The sequence below is a fragment of the Bufo gargarizans genome, chromosome 4, assembly GCF_014858855.1.
Source record: "Bufo gargarizans isolate SCDJY-AF-19 chromosome 4, ASM1485885v1, whole genome shotgun sequence".
In the NCBI taxonomy this organism is placed as follows: Eukaryota; Metazoa; Chordata; class Amphibia; order Anura; family Bufonidae; genus Bufo; species Bufo gargarizans.
Window position 1 is genome coordinate 263,560,449 of NC_058083.1, and position 25,034 is coordinate 263,585,482.

The 25,034-nt window shown below is 44.4% G+C and overlaps 1 protein-coding gene across 4 annotated transcripts in view; it reads left to right on the plus strand.

Moving 5' to 3' along the window:
- Positions 1-25,034, plus strand: part of KLHL32 (kelch like family member 32) — a 390,488-nt gene that overhangs the window by 340,125 nt on the left and 25,329 nt on the right. For all 4 annotated transcript variants that reach the window (XM_044291884.1, XM_044291882.1, XM_044291881.1 and 1 more), the window contains exon 8: positions 24,896-24,954. In XM_044291884.1, the coding sequence (XP_044147819.1) occupies positions 24,896-24,954 (59 nt within the window). The remainder of the gene's footprint in view (positions 1-24,895; positions 24,955-25,034) is intronic.

Below are 25,034 nucleotides of genomic sequence, written 5' to 3' on the forward strand. Positions count from 1 at the left end.
TTGGAAAAGGTGCTTGAAATCCAAATTTTCAGTCAATCAAAAAGGTGGTATCAACTTTTTCAAGAGAGTTTAAATGATTGAGAAAAGATTGTCATGACCACCCCCTTGAATATGTGAATAGTAGGGTTATACATCATGAATGAGGACTTGACACTCTGTAATAGTGACCATAGTCTAAACACCGCCGGGTATTTTATATGGAGACGTTCGTTATTAAACCACCTAGGCATGGTTCATTTTATTGCAGAGCACCTCACAGTTTACAGCTGTCATTTTCTAGCCTAAGTTGAATAAGCACTTGAATCGTGACACTCTTTATAGAGAAATTACCAATTCTTTCAAAAGACTGCTCGCTGAACAGTCCTGTCATTCTACAAAATATTGGTATTTATCATTGAAATAACTTTCTTTTTACCTTTCCAATGGCATTCTCTTTCAGTCTTTTGAGAGGTTAAAATTTTCCATTGCCCGTGGTATACTTTGACTAGGACTTCAAGGATGAAACACAGTACAGTTAATTCAATTTTTTTGGCAGACTGTATTTTAAATTTCATCTGTGTCACTTCAAAGTTAGAAGAAAAGTTGTTTTTGAAAATTGATTCTCATATAAGATGGCATATTTAATGCCAGATGTATCTATAGAATGCTTGCAAGATGCAGATTATCCCCCTGGGGAGGCAGATCAAAACTGCCAATCAATAAAATATACTTATTAGGGGAAACCGAGGAATCTGTGCAACTGCTTTGATTGCAGGGGACAGTGTAGCAGCATGGGGTACCATAACCTAAGAGCAAGAAAATCAGCCTGATGACTTTCAAAGCCAAGAATAATGCTGTAGGCAAGGGTACTCCACACTAGGAAAAATTACAACATATATAGACTGTTAATAATTCCGTATCTATTTTTGTGTCGTCAAATCTGTATGCAAATCCTCTGCATCTCATTTCAGAAGATTAATCTAACAGTGAGAGAAGAGGTATGTGAAGTGCATAAAATTATCAAGGACCTCCAACATTGAAGCAGAGAAGTGAAATGTTCAGGAATGAACTTCTCTCGTTTTTGTTTCTCATGATTTGAAAATGTCTACTTTTCGCAACAAAGCAACAAAAGAGTCTATAGTTGTTCTTAAAAACGAAGCAACAGTACAAAATGTGCACAATAATAGCCCATGTTGTCACAGGCTCCATCTTCATTTTGTTGAACTTATAATCAGTTGTGTGGGACACTGTTGTCTCATTTTTGGGTATTGGTTACAAATAGGCCTCATGCACACGACCGTTTTTTTTGCGGTCCGCAAAAACGGGTTCCGTAGTTCCGTGATCCGTGTCCATTTTTCCTTCCGTGGGTCTTCCTTGATTTTTGGAGTATCCACGGACATGAAGGAAAAAGTCGTTTTGGTGTCCGCCTGGCCGTGCGGAGCCAAACGGATCAGTCCTGACTTACAATGCAAGTCAATAGGGACGAATCCGTTTGACGTTGACACAATATGGTGCAAGTGCAAATGGATCCGTCCCCCATTGACTTTCAATGTAAAGTCAGGAGTCCCTATTATACCATCGGATCGGAGTTTTCTCCAATCCGATGGTATATTTTAACTTGAAGCGTCCCCATCACCATGGGAACGCCTCTATGTTAGAATATACCATCGGATTTGAGTTAGATCGTGGAAACTCAGATCCGACAGTATATTCTAATACAGAGGCGTTCCCATAGTGATGGGGACGCTTCAAGTTAGAATATCCTACGAACTGTGTACATGACTGCCCCCTGCTGCCTGGCAGCACCCGATCTCTTACATGGGGCTGTGATCCACACAATTAACCCCTAAGGTGCCGCACCTGAGGGGTTATTGTGCGTATCATAGCCCCCTATAAGAGATCAGGGGCTGCCAGGCAGCAGGGGGCAGACCCCCCTCCCTCCCCAGTTTTAATTTCATTGGTGGCCAGTGCGGCCCCCCCTCCCTCTACTGTATTAATTTCCTTGGTGGCCAGTGCGGCACTCCCTCTATTGTTTTAATTTCATTGGTGGCCAGTGTGCAACCTCCCCCCGGCCAGTGTGCGGCCTCCCCTCCCTCCCTCTATTGTATTAATTTCATTGGTGGCCAGTGTGCAGCCTCCCCCCGGCCAGTGTGTGGCTTCCCCCCAGCCCCCCCTCCCTCCCTCTATTGTATTAATTTCATTGGTGGCCAGTGTGCGGAATCCCCCCCCTGATCATTGGTGGCAGCTGAGAGTTCCGATCGGAGTCCCAGTTTAATCTCTGGGGCTCCGATCGGTAACCATGGCAACCAGGATGATACTGCAGTCCTGGTTGCCATGGTTACTTAGCCATAGCAATATAGAAGCATCATACTTACCTGCTGCGCTGTCTGTGACCGGCCAGGAGCTCCTCCTACTGGTAAGTGACAGGTCTGTGCGGCGCATTGCTTAATGATCTGTCACTTACGAGTAGGAGGAGCGCCCGGCCGGTCACAGACAGCGCAGCAGGTAAGTATGATGCTTCTAATATTGCTAAGTAACCATGGCAACCAGGACTGCAGTAGCGTCCTGGTTGCCATGGTTACCGATCGGAGCCCCAGCGATTAAACTGGGACTCCGATCGGAACTCTCAGCTGCCATCAATGATCGGGGGGGGGGGGGGGGGATTCTGCACACTGGCCACCAATGAAATGAATACAATAGAGGGAGGTAGGGGGGGCCGGGGGGAAGCCACACACTGGCTGGGGGGAGGCTGCACACTGGCCACCAATGAAATTAATACAATAGAGGGAGGGAGGGGGGCCGGGGGGAGGCCGCACACTGGCCGGGGGGAGGTTGCACACTGGCCACCAATGAAATTAAAACAATAGAGGGAGTGCCACACTGGCCACCAATGAAATTAATACAGTAACTCTCCGCTGCCACCAATGATCGGGGGGGAGGCCGCACACTGGCCACCAATGAAATTAATACAATAGAGGGAGGGAGGGGGGGCCGCACTGGCCACCAATGAAAATAAAACTGGGGAGGGAGGGGGGTCTGCCCCCTGCTGCCTTGCAGCCCCTGATCTCTTACAGGGGGCTATGGTAAGCACAATTAACCCCTTAGGTACGGCACCTGAGGGGTTAATTGTGTGGATCACAGCCCCCTGGAAGAGATCGGGTGCTGCCAGGCAGCAGGGGGCAGTCATGTCCACAGTTCGTAGTATATTCTAACTTGAAGCGCCCCATCACTATGGGAACGCCTCTGTGTTAGAATATACTGTCGGATCTGAGTTTTCACGAAGTGAAAATCTTTTATGCAGACAGATCTTCGGATCCGTCTGTATGAAAGTAGCCTACGGACACGGATCACGGACACGGATGACAATCTTGTGTGCATCCGTGTTTTTTTAACTGACCCATTGACTTAAATGGGTCCATGAACCGTTGTCCGTAAAAAAAATAGGCAACACAGGGAAATTCTGGAGGTGCCCGGATCGTCCCTGGCCAACACTTTCCAGGTGTGGTTCCCCATACTGGAAAGAAGGGACGGACCCAAAAAAAGTGCAGTGTGTGTCACAGGAGGGGGATACGGAAGGACACCACCACTCCGGGCCTCTGCATTGACGGTTGCTTCAGGGAGTACCACACTTCCATGGAGTACTAAATTTATATTCCCCTTCCCCAATTTAGCCACTGACAATCGGATAAAAAACTATGGTTCTCAGACTTGAGACACTGAAACAAAAAAAATTTATATTAGGTATCGCCGCGTCCGTATTTGCTCTATAAAATACCCCATGACCCTCAGATAAACACGGTCAAATTTTTTTAATAAGAACGGTGCAAAAAAAAAAGGTATTTTTTTGTCATCTTACATCACAAAAATTGTAATAGCAAGCGATCAAAAAGTCATATGCCCCCAAAATAGTGCCAATAAAACAGTTCCGCAAAAAATGAGCCCCTACCTAGGATAATAGGGTAAAAAAAAAAAAAAAAAAGACTCTGGAGATACTAAAATGTTTTTTTTTGTTTATAAAAAGAAAATATAGTGTAAAACATAAATAAATAAAAAAAGTAGCCCATGACCTAACCCGTCAGATGAACACTGTTAATTTTTTTTTTATGAAAATGGTGTCAAAAGCAACAATTTTTGGGCACATTTTCTATTTTAATCAGTTTTTTTTCCAGTAACAAAGCAAGGGTTATCCGCTAAACAAAAACGTAATATTTATTACCCTGATTCTGCAGTTTACAGAAACACCCCATATGTGGTTGTAAACTGCTGTATGACCAAACGGCAGGGCGCAGAAGGAAAGGAACGCCGTATGGTTTCTGGAAGGCAGATTTTGATGGCCTTTTTTTTTTTGGCACTATGTCCCATTTGAAGCCCCCTTTAGGTGTTCCTCAACAGTTTATGGCAAATGGAGATGAAGTTTCAGAATTTCTATTTTTGCCACCTTATCCCGTAGTTTCCAAAATTGGGTCACTTTTATGGAGTTTCTACTCTAGGGGTGCATGAAGGGGGCTTCAAATGGGATATGGTGTAAATAAACCAGTCCAGCAAAATCTGCCTTCCAAAAACCACACGGCACACCTTTCCCTCTATGTCCTACCGTGTGCCCGTACAGTAGTTTACGGCCACATATGGGTTGTTTCTACAAACTACAGAATCAGGGCAATAAATATAGCATTTTGTTTGGCTGTTAACCCTTGCTTTGTCACAAAGTGACTTCAGATCTGAACTGGTCCCTAAAAATTGGGTTTTTAAAAATTTCTGAAAAATTTCAAGATTTCCTTCTAAACTTCTAAGCCTTGTAACGTCCCCAAAAACTAAAATGTCATTACCAAAATGATCCAAACATGAAGTAGACATATGGGGAATGTAAAGTAATAACTATTTTTGTAGGTATTACTATGTATTATAAAAGTAGAGAAATTGAAACTTGGAAATTTGCAAATTTTTCCAAAATTTTGGTAAATTTGGTACTTTTTATAAAAATTAATTTTTTGACTTCATTTTACCAGTGTCATGAAGTACAATATGAGACGAAAAAACTGCCTCAGAATGGCCTGGATAAGTTAAAGCGTTTTAAGGTTATCAGCAAATAAAGTGACACTGGTCAGATTTGCAAAAAATGGTCTGGTCCTTAAGGTGAAAATTAGCCCTGTCCCTAAGGGGTTAAGTATCCCTAGGGGACTTAAACATGTGATTATTAGACTGCTAATGCCATAGACTGCAGTCAAATAGTATTGCAGTCTATGGTAAAATTGCAATGCTCCAATTAATCTGTGCCTAAGGCAAGGCTTAATAGGTTTTAAAATTAACTTTACTATGACAGGCCAGGCTACCATAGCAACTGTACATCTCCCTTGATCTTGTCATTGTGGGGGAGGGAAGTGTTCAGTCACTGGAGTGAGTCTTCCCCACGCTCAGATGGTGTGGTCCCAATTGACCATGATAACTTGTCTGTGATGGGAATTTCTGTTGTCACTGATGGTGGATAACTGCAGTGTAAAACAGCAGTTACCTGTAGCGTGGATGTCGCCAGGGGTTTAAAATGCATCTATCATGGAACAGATAGTTATACATTTAATGTAGCTATCAATGTGTCAACCACAGGAGAATAGTTGCAAGTTGGTCCATCTCTCACTTGTTTGTAACCAGTGAGATCTGACAACAAATATCTAATGTACCTGGTCACCTTTACATATCTTCTGTGGATAAATTTACTGAAAAACACCCCCAAAATATGAGGCATTGTATGTACTATATTGTTTGTCTTGAAATAATTCTTGAATATCTCTGTGATGAATACCACCCCTCTTGCCCGCTGACGTCAACCACGTCGAGCTCACGAGACCTGGTATGATCACAGGGTTTACCAAAAACGTGAAGTTACGCCCTCCAGAGGAGCACATAAGGTCAGGCTGGTATAGTTTACACACACACCTCCTGTCCACGCGGGCACAGAGAGGCAACAAGCTGAGAGAGCCTTTTCACTGCCGCAGTGAAAACAGCACACACTCAGCCCGGGTAACTGCCACCAGTTTCTCGTTTGATATAAGCCCGGTCCGCTAACAGGATTATAGAGGGTCAGAAACCAACCCGCAGTAGCTTATAACTAGGCCAAAACACGGACGTGGGGATTCGTGATCGAGATACAAGATAGCACAAGATTAAATTATAGATTTAATCGCTGTAAGAGCACACTAGATATGACACAATATACACAGACAATATATACAGTGGTCTGAGATTACAGATTACAGGTTGTATGGTTACAACAGGGTTAAGCAGTGTAAAAGTCAGTTACCGAGTATGATGAAAGTTCCTTGTGATGTCCTGAGCTGGAGTCCACATGAAGGGCTGTGATCTCCTGCTATTTCCTGGGTCCCTCTAAACACATGTGTAGGATGTGACCCCTCTTCAGAGAAAGACCCGCCTACTTGCTGGCACCAGACTTTTAACCTGTAGCCGGCCCATCCCCTCCCTGCCTCAGGGAGGGGTCAACTCCCCCTCTTCTGGGCTGACAGCAAATGACCCACCAAACCCTTTAGGGTTCAAAGCTCCAGACCAGAGGGTCACAGGGAGATGGTTCTGGGACTAATGGACCTGCCTGGGTTCCGGCTACAAGTAGAGCCCAAACCTAGTACCGGTATGTGGTTTCTATGGGGAGATATGGGTATCTCCCTACCCCGACTGGGTACGAGTAAACAAAGACCATGGGACCGTACCTCGTGGCCACCGGGACACAAATATGTATCCGGTTTCCGCCTGCGATGGCCAGGCGCTTCATAATTCCTTATGAGAGGTAGGTGCCAATATGTCTGGGAAGTCTCATTGATCCGGGGCAAGAGCAAATACCCACAGCAGGGGGTTTTCCTGCAGATTCAGGTGGCTCCCAACTGCTGCACAGAGGTGTGAACTTCTCCTTGAAGCTTGGACCCCCTGGGGCGTCTTCCTGGCCCACTGACACTCAGATGGCTGGGGGGGGTGGAAACTTATTTTGCATGTACACTGAATCATGCCAAGAGGTGCATCAAATTACAATCAGGGCTGGGGGCTTTGAAGCAGGGAAATCCTGTCGATTTCCCTACCTCTGCTGTCTGTCAGCAAATGGGGGGTGGGAGGACATGGCTGACAGTAAATATTAATCCATATTCCTCACAATCTCTATCATCTTTCTGTAGGAACAACTGTTGGGGCTAGGTTGAAGTTGAAAGTTTTCCAGATGGATAAGAAATAGAGCATTTTTTTAAATATGTAAAAAAAAAAATCAATTGAGACTTAACTGTAATGAGAAATTGCCAGTGCCTCAGGTTTCTCTGATATAAACATGAAAGGGAGATGTTCTGGAGGCATGCAGATAATGTGCGGGGAGGTGGGTGCCAGTCTAGTTCTCATTGAAATCCCCGAGCTGCATCTGATGCATCTCATCCAGCCAAACAGTACACTGCTCTATACTGATGAGGGGCAAGAACTCAGAAAAATATGGGTTGCTCTTCCATTTGTTGGTGTCTGACATGAGTTAATTTGCTAATATTTTTCTAGGAGAATAGGAAACTGCTGTGCTCCTAGAAACATTATTCCATCTTCTGGATGAATATGCAGATCAAATGTGCACTGACCCTCAGCTACGTTGGCCAGTAAAATTGTATGTAATCTTAGAATTTTAGACCCCCATCAGACTTCAGATCAGACACTCAAATAAAAACCCCATTCATTATTAGACCTCAGATCAGAGCCCCTTCAGACATAAAATAAGTAAATAAACCTACCTCTCCTGCCCCAGATGGCCACTCTGCAGATCCAGCGGCTCCTCCTGTACTCACTTGGTCTTCTCCAAACACCATGCTTGACTGTGACCTGATGTCCTGACTCTGTACACAGTCAGGACCATGCAGTGCCCCGCCTAGAGAAGACCTTGTAGCAGTGAGTACAGCCAGTACCAGGAGCACCTCTCCTGCATAATGGAAGTGCTCACTAGTATTTGCTCCATAAGATTCACTGCCATTTTCCCCACACTTTGTGGGGAAAAAGTGTCTTATGGAGCGAAAAATATGGTAGTACAACAGAAGTTAGACAAAGTTAATTATTAGTGTTGGGCGAGCATGCTCGGCTGAACACCAGTTTCACTCGAGCATAGCGATGCTCAAGTCTCCTCTCTGCACATTTGTTGGCTGCTACACAGCCAATAAACTTGCAGGGAAGTACTGACCCTCACTGTAATGCCGTAGCCATGTTGGTTACTGGCATTACAGTGATTGGCTGGCCAGAACACGTCATCGGGTGCTATATAGAATCCAATTACACGTGGTTCGGCTCAGTCTTATTATGTAGCATGGACGTGAGATGCCGCTCCTCGACGTGCGAGGAGCGTCGAGGCTTCGAGGAGCGGCATCTCACGCCCATACTACAATCATACAGGTAGCTACTTTCTCCATACTTTGGTTTTACATTGTGCACTAGTCACTTTACATGTATCAGTAGTTAGGTTAAGGGACACATATGCCAGCGTTACGAATAGGAAGTTTTCATCCTGCTAATGAAATAGTTAGGCTGTTTGTTTTCCTTTTATATTCTGATCATGACCAACCAACATGATTATATAATTGATGTGACGTTGTAGATGCCAATTTCAACATTGGATACTTGAATCATGTATTAACATAGTGGTTTGTTAACCCCTTTTTTTAAATCTTCAATAAAATATATTTATATGGAATTATAGATACTCTTTGGGTTTTAGCTCCTGTATAACGTTTGCGCATCCTAAATATCTGTGACATTCAGTCTAATTTATTTGCGCATACACTTACAAAAGCTGCGCTACTGTACGTGTGACATACTTGCAAGCATATATACCATTTAATATGCTCAAGGCGAGCAGTAAGGGACGGGGAAGTGGCCGTGCTGCTTATGGTGCAAGCAGAGGCCGTGTCCTTGGGAGTAGTGAAACTGTACCTGCTGCCAGAGCACAAGAAAAACAATCCTCCACGATACCTAGCTTCATGTCCCAGTTTGCAGAGTGGAGCAGGACACCACTCTCGAAGTCACACCAGTGCGACCAGGTGGTTGGTTGGATTGCAGCAGATAATGCTTCCAGTCGGTTAAGCACCACCCTGTCTTCCATAAAGTCCAGTCTCAGTAGCCAAGAGTCTGGTCAATAGAATCCTCACCCTGATCCTCCTTCCTCCCACCATGGAGAGTCTTGCCAAACAAGTGATCCCACACTCGGATATTCCAGGGAGCTCTTTTCAGCGCCATTCCTTGATTTGGGCCTCTCGCCAACCCCGCTTGAAGAGGGACATGAGGAGATCTAGTGCACTGATTCCCAAACTCTTGAGCATCCACAGTCAGAAGAAGATGACGGTGGGGAATGGCAATTAGTGTTTCACAAGGTGGATGATGATGATGAGACACAGTTGCCAATAAGTCAACGGCAATTAGTGTCTCAAGAGGTTGATGATGAGGATAAGACACAGTTGTCAATAAGTGAGGTTCTTGTTAGGTCAACAAGTCAGGAAGATGACCAGATTGAGGGTGGAAGAGGAGGTGGTGGACGATGATATCACTGACCCAACCTGGGAAGGTGGCAAGCAGAGCGAGAACAGCAGTACAGAGGGGGAGGAATCTGCAGCACCGCAACAGGCTGGAAGAGGCAGTGGGGTGGCAAAAGGGAGTAGGCGGGCCACACCAAACAGGCCTGCAACTGTTCTTTGGAGCACCCCCTTGTGGCAATCTCCCTTGCTAAGGGGTAGGTGTTCTGCAGTCTGGCGCTTTTTTGAGGACAGTGCGGACGATAAAAAAATTGTAATTTGCAACCTGTACTGCACCAAAATGAGCAGGGGCGTGAACACTAGCAACCTCATCACCACCAGCATGATCCACCACATGGCATCGAAGCACCCTAATAAGTGGGCCAAACGCCTGGGTCCACAATCAGTGTCTGCGGGTCACAGCACTGCCTCCTCTTCTCCTGTGTTACGTGCTGGGCAATCGCCTGTCCAAGACGCAGGCCCGGATGCCTCCCGCCCTGCACCTGGACATTCGAAAGCACCATCAGCTAGCACATCCTCTTCTGTGTCCCAGCGCAGCGTACAGATGTCCATACCCCAGGCCTTTGAACGAAAGTGCAAATACCCAGCCACCCACCCACAGGCCATAGCACTAGATGCGCACCTTTCCAAACTGCTGGCCCTGGAAATGTTGCCATTTAGGCTTGTGGACACTGAGGCTTTCCGCACCTGATGGCGGCGGCCGTCCCTCGTTACTCAGTCCCCAGCCGCCACTATTTGTCCTGGTGTGCCGTCCCCGCCTTACACCAGCATGTGTCCCGTAACAACACCCGTGCCCTGACCAACACAGTTATTGGGAAGGTCCACTTAATCACTGACACATGGACTGTGCTTTTGGCCAGGGATGCTACATTTCCCTGATGGCACACTGAGTGAATGTTGTGGAGGCCGGGAGTGAGTTGTACCCTGGGATGGCACAGGTGCTACCGACACCAAGGATTGCGGGCTCTACTTCCATCAGGATTTCTGCCACCACCTACATTAGTGGCTGCAACCCCCTTCTCCTCCTCCACCTCCACATCTGAATCCTCATCTTGCAGCACCAGTCAGCCATAAGTCAGTAGCTGGAAGCAGTGTAGCACTGCAGTGTGGAAGCGGCAACAGGCCGTGTTGAAACGAATTTGCTTAGGTGACAAACAGTGCACAGCCGCAGAGCTGTGGCAGGGTATAAGGGACTAGCCTGAGCTGTGGCTCTCGACACTCAAACTACGAGGCATGGTTGTGTCTGATAATGGCCATAACTTGGTGACGGCTTTGGAGCTCGGCAAGATCGCACACATACCATGCTAGCCCACGTATTCAACTTAGTGATTTAGAAGTTTCTCAATATCTACCCCAATTTGCCTGAGCTACTGGCGAAGGTGCGCCGCGTGTGTGCCCATTTCCGAAAGTCAAGTACAGCTGCCGCCTTGTCTGGCAACCTTGCAGCAGCGCTTGCAATTGCCAGCTCACATTCCACATGTTGTCCAGGCTTTGTGAGGAGCAGAGGGCAGTAGTGGAATACCAGCTGCAACATGGTTATCGCCTTTCCAGTCAGCTTCCGCTCTTCACAAGCGACGAGTGGGCATGGATGTCTGACCTCTGTGAGGTTTTACGCAACTTTGAGGAATCAACACAGATGGTAAGTGGCGATGCAGCTATTATCAGCGTAACCATCCCACTTCTGTGTCTACTGAAACCCTCGCTGCTCACAATGAAGGCGGACGCTTTGCATGTGGAAGAGGTGGAAATGGGGGAAGACCGTACACAGGGTGATAGCCAGACCACCCTCCGTTCGTCTTCTCAGCACAAATTGGATGATGACGAGGAGGAGCAGGAGACGGTTGCCTCTGTTCAGCGTGGATGGGCCGAAGAGGATGAGTAGATTAAGAGTCATCCTCCTGATGAGGGCAGCAAAGTCTTGTCTGTTGGGACTTTGGTACACATGGCTGACTTTATGTTATGCTGCCTTTCCTGTGACCCTCACGTTATACGCCTTTTGGCCAACACCGATTACTGGTTGTTCACCCTTCCCGACCCCCGCTACAAAGAGAACTTCTCATCTCTCATTCCTGTGGTGGAGAGGACTAGCAAAATGGTGCAATACCAGAAAGTCCTTGTGGAAAAATTGCTCCAAAAATTTCCAACTGACAACAGTGGTGGCAGAGTACGTAGTTCCTTGGGCAACCGTGTATCGGAGACGAGGGGAACACACAGCAGTTCCAGCAGAGGCAGTGCAACATTCTCCAAGGCCTGGGACATTTTCATGACACCCTGCCAGCACCCTCACCCTGATGCGCGGCCTAGTGTCACAAGGAGGGAAATGTTTTAGAAGATGGTGAAGGAGTATGGAGCAGATTGTGTCAGTGTCCCCAGTGATCCCTTTATGCCTTACAAGTATTGGGTGTCCAAGCTGGACACGTGGCACGAATTGGTGCTCTACTCCTTGGAGGTGCTGGCCTGCCCTGCCACCAGTGTTTTGTCAGAGCGGGTATATAGTGCTGCTGGTGGCATTATAACAGATAAGCGTATCCACATGTCAACTGAAAATGCTGACAGGTTGACTCTTATCAAAATGAACAAGGCCTGGATTGCCCCTGACCTCTCTACTCCACCAGAGGAAAGCGGATGAACATAAAGGCACTTTAAATGTGGCTTTTATGGTTTATTGAATACACTGTATTCCCATGCACCCTTTCCACCACAAAAAAAGGGTATATGATTAAATCTTCCTTTTCTCGTCCTCCTCCATCATATCAACATGCTTATTAGGCTGCCATCGCTCCTAATGTTTTAGAGGGTCGGTTCTGCAGCAGACCCTCACCCCTAATGTTTTAGAGGGTCACCTGGAGGCCCTCGCCCCTAATGTTTTTAGATGGTCAGATCAGCAGCAGACCCTCACCCCTAATGTTTTAGAGGGTCAGATCAGCAGCAGACCCTCACCCCTAGATGGTCAGATCAGCAGCAGGTCCTCGCCACTATGCGGCCCTCGATACCATTCTTTGCGGCCCCCAACCATCTGTTGACAGACATGTATGACTATGTCTTGTGGCTGCTCACATGCATTTTTCATGTATTCTCCCATTAGATGTGAATCCTGGAGGTGTAACCAGACATTTATAGTATATACTGTATGTACAATATGCAATAAATACAGTATATCAGTTGGTAATACACCTTTAACTTTTATTTTTCGGCCCTTGGGATTCCTTCAGTCTTAGTGTGGCCCCCGACCAGAAAAGGTTGTGCACCCCTGTTTTAGATGGTCAGCTCAGCAGCAGACTCTCCCCCCTAATGTTTTAGATGGTCAGATCAGCAGCAGGCCCTCTCCCCTAATGTTTTAGAGGGTCAGATCAGCAGCAGACCCTCACCCCTAATGTTTTAGAGGGTCCCCAGCAGGCCCTCGCCTCTAATGTTTTTAGATGGTCAGATCAGCAGCAGACCCTCACCCCTAATGTTTTAAATGGTAAGATCATAAGCAGGCCCTCGTCCCTAATGTTTTAGAGGGTCACCAACAGGCCCTTGCTCTTAATGTTTTTAAGGGGTCACCAGCAGGCCATCAATCATAATTTTTCAAGGGTGTGTATGATGCCCTTCTTTATGTGTAATAAAGGGTGTATTGTAGTGCCGGTTCCTTGTAATTTTTGGCAGCCCTTTCACTTAGTGCATAGGCTTTGTGAGTGTCGGAGTCCCACTACCTGAACAATTGTACCACATGTGAATGAGGCCCTCGTTTATGTGATATACAGGTTGTATTGGAGTGCCTCTTTCTTGTAATTTTTGGCAGCACTTGCACTTTATATACAAGTAAATATACAGGAAAGAATGTTTCCTAACAATTTTTCCTCTAAAATCGATTTTATCTTCGGTTTTGTGCATATTATTGTCAGTCTGTAAAAGTGGCATACTACTCGGACAACATCATTCCCAGCAGGGACCTGGGAGTCCAAGATGCATCCAGACATCCTCCCCATGCTGTTCCCAAACCATTTCAGTGGTGTTTCCATCAATTTCTGACCTTTTCCTGTGAACCAGACACCCTCCCCTCTTCAGAGAAGGGGGTGCCTGGTTTAATGCTTGGGTTCTCCCATTGACTTCCATTGTGCTCTGTAGAGCACCCGAGCATCCCAAAGTGTTCTACTTGAGCACCCGAGCACTTTGATGCTCGATCAACACTATTAATTATTTTTCTATTACTTGCCAAAATATTAAAAATTTACCGTATTAAGTTTGACTTTTTTCTGTTATTCTGTTCACAAAAATATGCACTTTCAATATGAACACTCTCCAAGCTTAGAATTTAGTATACTGTAATATTGCCTCCCCATTTATCTGTTGATTAGGAGAATTGAGATCTTTTACATTCTGAAATATATTTAACATTTCATCTTTTTCATTTTACAACCTTTATACTTTCATGCAAATTCACAAACCCCATGAGCAACCCTTATTTTGCTTTCAATTTGGAACATGTCATTAATGACCTTAGCCTGCCCTATACCGCTATTTCCCAGTACAACTTATTAAACCTAAAAGAAGAACAGAGAAATAAGTTTTGTGAGAGACTTTTTTTTTTTTTGTGTTTTACTCCTTATAGAAAAGTAGCTGCTTGTCGTCTCCCATGTGTAGTCAGTCTGAACTTGACGTGGTGCTTTTAGCTGGTCCTTCAGTTCCTAGTTATTTTGAATTTAACACATGGGTCATGTTCCTGGGGATTATAAGGCTTGTTAAAATCCACATGGATGGTAGATTACAGTAGCATTTTCCCTGTGCCATATTGGCACCAGAGGTATATTTTTTTCTATAGTACATCAATGGCCCAGTAAATTGGATAAAACAATTTTTTGAGGTGTAAAATATCATTTAAAACCTTTATTACCTGTATAGCTGCAAACTTTTTGCTCTTTGCTTTAACCTGGTGCAAAGTTACATTTTAACAGAGCAATCTATGACATTTTTTATTTAGCATTTAATCGTAGTTCTACCGGTATATGGATCAACAAACATATCTTGATATCGTAGGCAATTAGTCTATGAATTTTATCTGATAGATACTTGTATGAGGCACTGACATAAAGGCCATCTTTTGGGGGCAATTTTTATGATGGCATTTTACTTATTTTGGGCTGAAAATTATTTTTCCAACGTGTCTTTTTCAAAAGAATTTCGGCATATTTTGTCCTATAGGGTTACATTTCAGCCTAGCTGGAGAGTATATTAGTTTCAGTTTTATACCGAGTTCCATCATCTTGCTGTTATGACTAGCCCTTACTTCTGAATTCCTGAAGCTCATAAACAGTCATTATAGCTAAATTCTTTTCAAACTGGTTATGAGCTTATTATATATATTCTTCATATTTATTGAAAAAAAATGTGATTTTACTTTTTAGCAGCAGAACATGGGTAAATATAGCGGTGTATACAAATAATTATGAGCCTTTATGTTTGCCAAATATTAAGTGATGGTGACATTTCTAAATTAGTGATTTTTTTAATGAAATGGCAAAATGTCTGACTCAACACCTGATTTTTTCTATTGTGAATAAAACATGGCTGTAAGAGATTTGCAAATCTTTGCATTCAGTTTTCTTCAGCATTTTACAGTGTCCCGGTTTTTTGGAATTGTGTGTGTGTGTGTGTGTGTGTATGTGTATATATATATATATATATATATATATATATACACACATACATACATACATACATACACACACAAACCGGATTCCCAAAAAGTTGGGACACTAAACAAATTGTGAATAAAAACTGAATGCAATTATGTGGAGATGGCAAATGTCAATATTTTATAATAACTTTATTGTAATAGAACGTAGATGACAGATCAAACGTTTAATCCGAGTACTTTCACACTAGCGTTCGGCTGTCCGCTTGTGAGCTCCGTTTGAAGGGGCTCACAAGCGGACCCGAACGCTTCCGTCCAGCCCTAATGCATTCTGAGTGGACGCGGATCCGCTCAGAATGCATCAGTCTGGCGGCGTTCAGCAGGCGGACACCTGAACGCTGCTTGCAGCGTTCGGGTGTCCGCCTGGCCGCGCGCGGATCCGTCCAGACTTACAATGTAAGTCAATGGGGACGGATCCGTTTGAAGATGACACACTATGGCTCAATCTTCAAACTGATCCGTCCACCATTGACTTTCAATGTAACAGTCTGGACGGATCCGCTCAGGCTACTTTCACACTTAGAAAATTTTATACAATATAATGCAGACAGATCCGTTCTGAACGGAGCCACCGTCTGCATTATATGAGCGGATCCGTTCAGAACGGATCCGCTCTGAACGCTAGTGTGAAAGTAGCCTAAATGTATCATTTTAAAGGAAAAATACGTTGATTCAAATTTTCACGGTGTCAACAAATCCCCAAAAAGTTGGGACAAGTAGCAATAAGAGGCTGGAAAAAGTAAATTTGAGCATAACGAAGAGCTGGAAGACCAATTAACACTAATTAGGTCAATTGGCAACATGATTGGGTATAAAAAGAGCTTCTCAGAGTGGCAGTGTCTCTCAGAAGCCAAGATGGGTAGAGGATCACCAATTCCCACAATGTTGCGCAGAAAGATAGTGGAGCAATATCAGAAAGGTGTTACCCAGTGAAAAATTGCAAAGACTTTGCATCTATCTTCATCAACTGTGCATAACATCATCAGAAGATTCAGAGAATCTGGAACAATCTCTGTGCGTAAGAGTCAAGGCCGTAAAACCATACTGGATGCCCGTGATCTCCGGGCCCTTAAACGACACTGCACCACAAACAGGAATGCTACTGTAAAGGAAATCACAGAATGGGCTCAGGAATACTTCCAGAAACCATTGTCAGCGAACACAATCCACCGTGCCATCCGCCGTTGCCAGCTGAAACTCTACAGTGCAAAGAAGCAGCCATTTCTAAGCAAGATCCACAAGCTCAGGCATTTTCACTGGGCCAGGGATCATTTAAAATGGAGTGTGGCAAAATGGAAGACTGTTCTGTGGTCAGACGAGTCACGATTCAAAGTTCTTTTTGGAAATCTGGGACGTCATGTCATCCGGACCAAAGAGGACAAGGACAACCCAAGTTGTTATCAACGCTCAGGTCAGAAGCCTGCATCTCTGATGGTATGGGGTTGCATGAGTGCATGTGGCATGGGCAGCTTGCATGTCTGGAAAGGCATCATCAATGCAGAAAAATATATTCAGGTTCTAGAACAACATATGCTCCCATCCAGACGTCATCTCTTTCAGGGAAGACCCTGCATTTTTCAACAAGATAATGCCAGACCACATTCTGCATCAATCACAACATCATGGCTGCGTAGGAGAAGGATCCGGGTACTGAAATGGCCAGTCTGCAGTCCAGATCTTTCACCTATAGAGAACATTTGGCGCATCATAAAGAGGAAGGTGCAACAAAGAAGGCCCAAGACGATTGAACAGTTAGACAAGAATGGGAGAGCATTCCTATTTCTAAACTTGAGAAACTGGTCTCCTCGGTCCCCAGATGTCTGTTGAGTGTTGTAAGAAGAAGAGGAGATGGCACACAGTGGTGAAAATGGCCTTGTCCCAACTTTTTGGGGATTTGTTGACACCATGAAATTCTGATTCAACATATTTTTCCCTTAAAATGGTACATTTTCTCAGTTTAAACTTTTGTTCCGTGATTTATGTTCTATTCTGAATAAAATATTAGAAGCTGGCACCTCCACATCATTGCATTCAGTTTTTATTCATGATTTGTATAGGCACGACTTTTTGGGAATACGGTTTGTATATATAGATACATATATAAAATTGATCACTGATTATAACCTTAATTCATATAATTAACATAAGCCAGGGACCATAATCCAGGGCTTCGGTGTTCCCGAGGTATATATTTTTATTTTATGTATATGATGATGTTATATACCAATATTCCTGATGTAAATATGGTGGTATTGTATATCAATATAGTCACTCCACATTGTCCTTCTCCTCTTTAGGTGATATTTGCATACAAAAAAGTCACCACTTTGCCAGACACGTTTTGGAGTGTCTCACTCTTTCCTCAGTGGCCATCGGAGACAATCAGAAACGCGTCTGGAAAAGTGGTGACTTTTTTGTATGCAAATATTACCTAAAGAGCAGAAGCACAATGTGGAAATGATATTAGAAAAGCAGCCATTGTGATCCACAAATTATGGCTTACCGTTAGCTGGGGAGTGATACATCTAAGGCTACTTTCACACTAGCGTTTCTATTTTCCAGTATTGAGATCCGTCATAGGGTCTCAATACCGGAGAAAAATGCTTTAGTTTTTTTCCCCATTCATTGTCAATGGGGACAAAACATAACCTAAAAGAATGGAATGCTCCAAAAAGCATTCTGTTCTGTTTTGTTGCGTTCCCATACCGGAGAGCAAACCACAGCAAGCTGCGGTTTTCTTTTCGTCATGGGATGTGGAGCAAGACGGATCCGTCATGACCCACAATGCAAGTCAATAAGGACAGATCCATTTAACTCTGACACAATCTGATACAATAGAAAACAGATCCATCTCCCATTAACTTTCAATGGTGTTTAAGGGAACCTGTCACCGGGATTTTGTGTATAGAGCTGAGGACATGGATTGCTAGATGGCCGCTAGCACATCTGCAATACCCAGTCCCCATAGCTCTGTGTGCTTTTATTGTGTAAAAAAAATGATTTGATACATATGCAAATTAACCTGAGATGAGTCCTGTATGTGAGATTAGTCAGGGACAGGACTCATCTCAGGTTAATTTGCATATGTAACAAATTGTTTTTTTTACACAATAAAATCACACAGAGCTATGGGGACTGGATATTGCGGATGTGTTATCGGCCATCTAGCAACCCATGTCCTCTATACACAAAATCCCGGTGACAGATTCCCTTTAAGACGGATCCGTTTTGGCTATGTTACAGATAATACAAACGGATCCGTTCTGAACGGATGCATGCGGTTGTATTATCTGAACTGAAGCGTTTGTGCAGATCCATGACGGATCCGTACTAAACGCAAGTGTGAGAGTAGCCTAACCCAATCAAACAAATGAGTCAAAAATATTAGATGACTAATTCATTCTTGAGGAAAATGATCCAATATCACATGTCTGTGAGAAGCAAAGTATGTAAACCTTTGCTTTCAGTATTTGGTGGGACTCCCTTGTGCAGTAATAACTGCAGCTAAATATTTTAGGTAATTATAGATTAGACCTGCACATCGGTTTGGAGAAATTTTAGCCCATTCCTCCATACAAAACAGCTTCAACTAATGTTGGTGGCCTTCCTCCCATGAACTGCTCGCTTCAGGTCCTTCCACAACATTTCTATTGGATTAAGGTCAGGACTTTGAGTTGGCCATTCAAAAACTTTATTCTTCATTAAAGGGGTTATCCGAAACTATAAACTGCCCCTCCCCCCACATGCCGGGCCCCTCACACGGAATATACTTACCCAGGTCCCCGCTCCCTGCGTCGCTCCTGTTCCCCGCACTGCCACAGCTGATTCTTCCTGTGCGCAGATGAAAACATCTGGTGTCGGGGGAAAACAGCCAAGGTGAGCTAGGGAGGCTCATCCCCGTCCCCGCCTGCCATTGGCTGCGTCCCCCCCGACACCGGATGTTTTCATCGGCGCATGGGGAGAAGCAGCAGTGGTGGTGCGGGAACCAGGAGCCGAGCGGGGTAAGTATATTCCATGTGAGGGGCCTGGCATATGGAGGGCAGTTAACCCCTTTAACCATTCTTTGGTAGAATGACTTGTGTGCTTAGGGTTTTTGTCTTGCTGCATGACCCACATTCTCTTGAGATTCAGCTTATGGACAGATGTCCCAACATTTTCCTGGTATAATTCAGAGTTCATAGTCTCATCAGTGATGGCAATCAGTACTGGCCTACATATATATATCCAACTAACAAAAAGACATAATAATTTTACATTTGAATACTTGATGTACAATATACCATATTTCAAACATTATGTATTGTAATTTGTATTTGTTTAGGTAGTGTTTAGTGACTTACAAAATCAGAGGAAACAAAGCATGAAAATTGACTGTAGGACAGGAAAATGCAGGAGAAAAGAAAACCAAATTAGCATACTAATTTGTCCTGTGTAGGAGAAAACATTTTTCTTGCTGGTGTTAAACAGCCTGCAGCAGTAGGAATTAAACATTCAACACACTGAAAGACAATATTACAACAACAAAAAAACTGCTCAACCTTCCAACAAGAGAAATTCTCAACATCGAAATATACCTGGAAAAACTTGTATAAAGGGGTCGTCTCATGAAGACACCCTCTATCCTTATGCCTTATTAGGGCATATGCACATTATAGAGAGGGATCCCCATTCAGGACCTCCCGTCTGTGAAGTATATCTGTGCATTACACGAATGGCCATGAATTTGATTGGTCAGCTTTTAATGCTACATTTTCCCTCCAGCAGCCACTGTAAGTGAAATGTATAGCCAGATATGGCTTCTTCAGGTCAAAACAGCTGTACTCTGGGGTTAGAGAAGCTGAACTTGAGGCAATTAACTAATTACCTGACTAGATTCCATACAAAAAAGGGCTGCCTTTATGAGACAGCCCCTTTAACCTGTTGGGGACATAGAATAAGTATGATCGTCCTGAGTGGCAGGCGGTTTCTGCATCTAAATGAGCATAATTGTCTTGCTGATCGCACAGTGCAGCAAGTGTGCATGTATAATCATGAGCAGGGCAATAGTCGTCATATCCAGCCACAGCCCTGCTCTAATGGCAGAAATTCCAGGAGCCTCTAATCTTTACCTTTCAACCCCTTAGATGCTACGGTCAATAGCAACCAGAACATCTAAGGCCTCTTTAAGACGGGCGTTGCGGGAAAAGGTGCGGGTGCGTTGCGGGTGCGTTGCGGGAACACGCACGATTTTTCAGCGCAAGTGCAAAACATTGTAATGCGTTTTGCACGTGCGTGAGAAAAATCGCGCATTATTGGTACCCAAACCCGAACTTCTTCACAGAAGTTCGGGCTTGGGATCGGTGTTCTGTAGATTGTATTATTTTCCCTTATAACATGGTTATACGGGGAAATAATAGCATTCTGAATATAGAATGCATAGTAAAATAGCGCTGGAGGGGTTAAAAAAATAAAATAACTAATTTAACTCACCTTAATCCACTTGATCGAGTAGCCTGGCATCTCTTCTGTCTGTCTTCTGTGCTGTGTGAAGCAACAGGACCTGTGGTGACGTCACTCCGGTCATCACATGATCCATCACCATGGGAAAAGATCATGTGATGAATCATGTGATGACCGGAGTGACGTCACCACAGGTCCTGTTGCTGCAGACAGCACAGAAGACAGACAGAAGAGATGCCGGGCTACGTTGATCAAGTGGATTAAGGCGAGTTAAATTATTTTTTTTAACCCCTCCAGCGCTATTTTACTATGCATTCTGCATTCAGAATGCTATTATTTTCCCTAATAACCATGTTATAAGGGAAAATAATAATGATCGGGTCTCCATCCCGATCGTCTCCTAGCAACCTTGCGTGAAAATCACACCGCATCCGCACTTGCTTGCGATTTTAACGCAACCCCATTCATTTCTATGGGGCCTGCGTTACGTGAAAAACGCACAAAATAGAGCTTTCTGCGATTTTCACGCAATGCACAATTGATGCGTGAAAATCACAGCTCGGTGGGTCGGTATTCAGTGCGGGTGCAATGCGTTCAACTCACGCATCGCATCCGCGCGGAGTACTCGCCCGTGTGAAAGGGGCCTAAGGGGTTTGACAAAGGAGGTTTGGCAATCAACGACAGGATTACGATGGTTACAAATGGTTAAGATGGGTAAGAATGTGGGAATTTAAATTTATGACACTGGTTAACACACTGAACACAGGACTGAAATGTTCCAAGCATTTAAAGTATGTTACAAGATCTAAAGAATCTGCCCCAGTGATAGTGTGGGGGCACCTGAGATAGTGGGGCACCAGGTCTCTGGGATTAGATATGGAGACCATCAAACTTTCACACCACTTAGCTGTAACTTAATTAAAGGGGTTCTGCAGTTTTTTTAAACTGATGATCTATCCGATCATCAGCATCTGATCGGCGGAGGTCCGACACCCGGGACCCCCGCCGATCAGCTGTTTGAGAAGGCAGCGGCGCTGGCAGTAGTGCCGCGGCTTTCTCGCTGTTTATTGCAGGCCCAGTGACGTCACGACTAGTATCAATGGCCTGGGCGGGTCTAAGCTCCATTCAAGTGAACAGAGCTTAGCCCCACCTAGGCCATTGATACTAGTCGTGATATCACTGGGCCTGCGGTAAACAGCGAGAAGGCTGCGGCACTACTGCCAGCGCCGCTGCCTTCTCAAACAGCTGATCAGTGGGGGTCCCAGGTGTTGGACCCCCGCCAATCAGATGCTGATGACCTATCCAGAACACCTTTAAGAACTAAGCTCTTTTTGTTATTCTGTTGTTTTTCCAATGTCCATTTATTACACCATGTCTCTGCTTTTTGTATGCATATTGCGCTTTCTTCAGAAGCTTTGTTATAAGATGCTTGATGAAGAGACTGATGTGGTCTCAAAAACTTGCTTCTATTTTTGTTAGCCATAAAAAGATATCATACCTGCAAGACTCTTATTTTGTTTCTCCTAATGGAGCAATAAACCAGTCTTGTGTAATAAAATGCATAGATGAGAACGTCTCCACCATTGTGACTGCTTAAGGCTCTTTCACACTTGCGTTCTTTTCTTCCGGCATAGAGTTCCGTCGTCGGGGCTCTATGCCGGAAGAATCCTGATCAGTTTTATCCTAATGCATTCTGAATGGAGTGAAATCCGTTCAGGATGCATCAGGATGTCTTCAGTTCCGGAACGGAACGTTTTTTGGCCGGAGAAAATACCGCAGCATGCTGCGCTTTTTGCTCCGGCCAAAAATCCTGAAGACTTGCCGCAAGGGCGGATCCGGAATTAATGCCCATTGAAAGGCATTGATCCGGATCCGGCCTTAAGCTAAACGTCGTTTCGGAGCATTGCCGGATCCGACGTTTAGCTTTTTCTCAATGGTTACCATGGCTGCCGGGACGCTAAAGTCCTGGCAGCCATGGTAAAGTGTAGCGGGGAGCGGGGGAGCAGCATACTTACCGTCCGCGCGGCTCCCGGGGCGCTCCAGAGTGACGTCAGGGCGCCCCAAGCGCATGGATCACGTGATCACATGGCACGTCATCCATGCGCATGGGGCGCTCTGACGTCATTCTGGAGCGCCCCGGGAGCCGCACGGACTGTAAGTATACCGCTCCCCGCTCCTACTATGGCAACCAGGACTTTAATAGCGTCCTGGCTGCCATAGTAACACTGAAAGCATTATGAAGACGGATCAGTCTTCAAATGCTTTCAGTACACTTGCGTTTTTCCGGATCCGGCGTGTAATTCTGGCAAGTGGAGTACACACCGGATCCGGACAACGCAAGTGTGAAAGAGGCCTAACATACTTTTCTGTACACTATTAGGTAACAACATATCTAAAGACCAGCTATTATATTCTGGACCCTTTTATACACTAACAATAACTTCCATTATCAAATAATATCAAACAATATAGAGTGTGAATATAGTTACGGGATTGTGTACTTGAAGACTCTCGGCCTCAGGGGGTAAAAGTCCAAATAGTGCTTTATTTGCTCCTTAGTGCAACACAATTTGTGGCATCCAACAGTCACTTAGCTGAAGCCGCAGCACATAACACAAAAAAAGCATCAAAATAAACGTTTGCTGTCAGGACTCTAACTAATACACAAGTCGTGTCTATCTCACCAATACAGCGCAGTTCACACAGGGGGAATCAGGCTCAGGCAGCTAGCAGGTCAGCTAGCTTCCCAGGCTTTCTGACACTGACAATCTGAGACCTGATTTTATTCCCCAGTATTGATCCCAGCAGTCACACCTGAGATCACCTCAGGGTAGGGAAAATACTCGTGCTGGAAGGGTGTGGACTGGTGGATCCCACTCACCTGCCCAAAAACTCTAGCCCAAAACAAAATCTCAAAAAAGTACACTTTACAGAAACCACGGCCACTTTCTGGATTTCATTTACCTCACCCAGATGAGGATTCTGGGTTAAATATACGCCCTTTCCAACACTTTACCATACACCTAACCACTATATATACAGTATATATAATACACCCAAATACCATATTTCTAGGACTATAAGACACACCCAGAATTTAGACGAGAAAAAAAAAAAAAAAATCATAAGACCTCAGAACCCCAATTCTCATCAGACCTCAGATCAGACTCCCAAATCAGACCCCCATTCTTGATCAGACCTTAAAATTAGACGCAAAGCTCAATCAGCCCCCGATCAGACCTCAGATCAGACATTAAAACAGATAAACTTACCTGTCCTGCTCCAGATGGCACTGCCACTCTGCAGATCCACTCACTCTCCCTGGTCTTCTTCCAGCCTGCGCTGCACTGTGACCTGATGTCGCACAGCGTCCGGTCATAGTGCGCGCCTACGAGTACTACGTCATGGCACTGTACTCAGTCAGGACAGAGTGCAGAGTGGGGCCCAGAAGACTAGGCATAATGAGTAGAGCCACTGCAGCGCCTCCCGCATGCTGATGATGACTGCTTTCATAATGGAAGCGGTCATTATCATTCGAACTATAAGACACTGTCACTTGTGTGTCTTATAGTCCTAAAAATACAGTATAAATATACTGTGTGCGCGTATATATATATATATATATATATATATATATATATATATGTATATCTAAAGCAGTATCTACCATACTTTACATTATGAAGTCATGTGGCAAAATATGCTATGAAATACATAGCCATAAACATACTGTCTATACAATAATCATACTTATGCTGTCTACATCAATCCACCACCCTAGCACAAAACAAAAAAAAACAAAAAAACTGTGGGCAATTGGCATCTGTCAGATTTTTCCAGGTTTAAGGCTAGGTCTACACGACAACATTTGTCGCGCTACTGATAGGACACAACTACACTGCGACATTTTGTAGCACAACAATTTTTATAATAATAGTCTATGGTGTCACAATGCAACATGCGACATACTGCGACAGTCGCAAAAAAATCCATCTCAAATGGATTTTTTGCGACTGTTGCGTCGCAGTGCGACACCATAGACTACCATTATAAAAATTGTTGCGCGACATTGGTGCGACAAATGTCGTCGTGTAGACCTAGCCTTAGTTGTCATCGCTGCACAGACCACAAATTATTAGTTGAAGCTGTAGGTAAATACCCTGCCGACCAGTATGAAGGGAATATTATAAAATTACTTTGAATGGTATTTGGGGTGCAGATGGTGATCTAAAATTGCTCTAAACTATTGTCTTTTTAGGAGGTGTGACTAATACAGCACAATACCAGAACAGACTCATGGTGTATGATCCAAAACAGGTGAGTACCAATGTAAAAGACACATTTTTCGCTAGGAAGAAAAAGTTTTTATTACAGGTGTTTTAGTAGATTTTATGCTA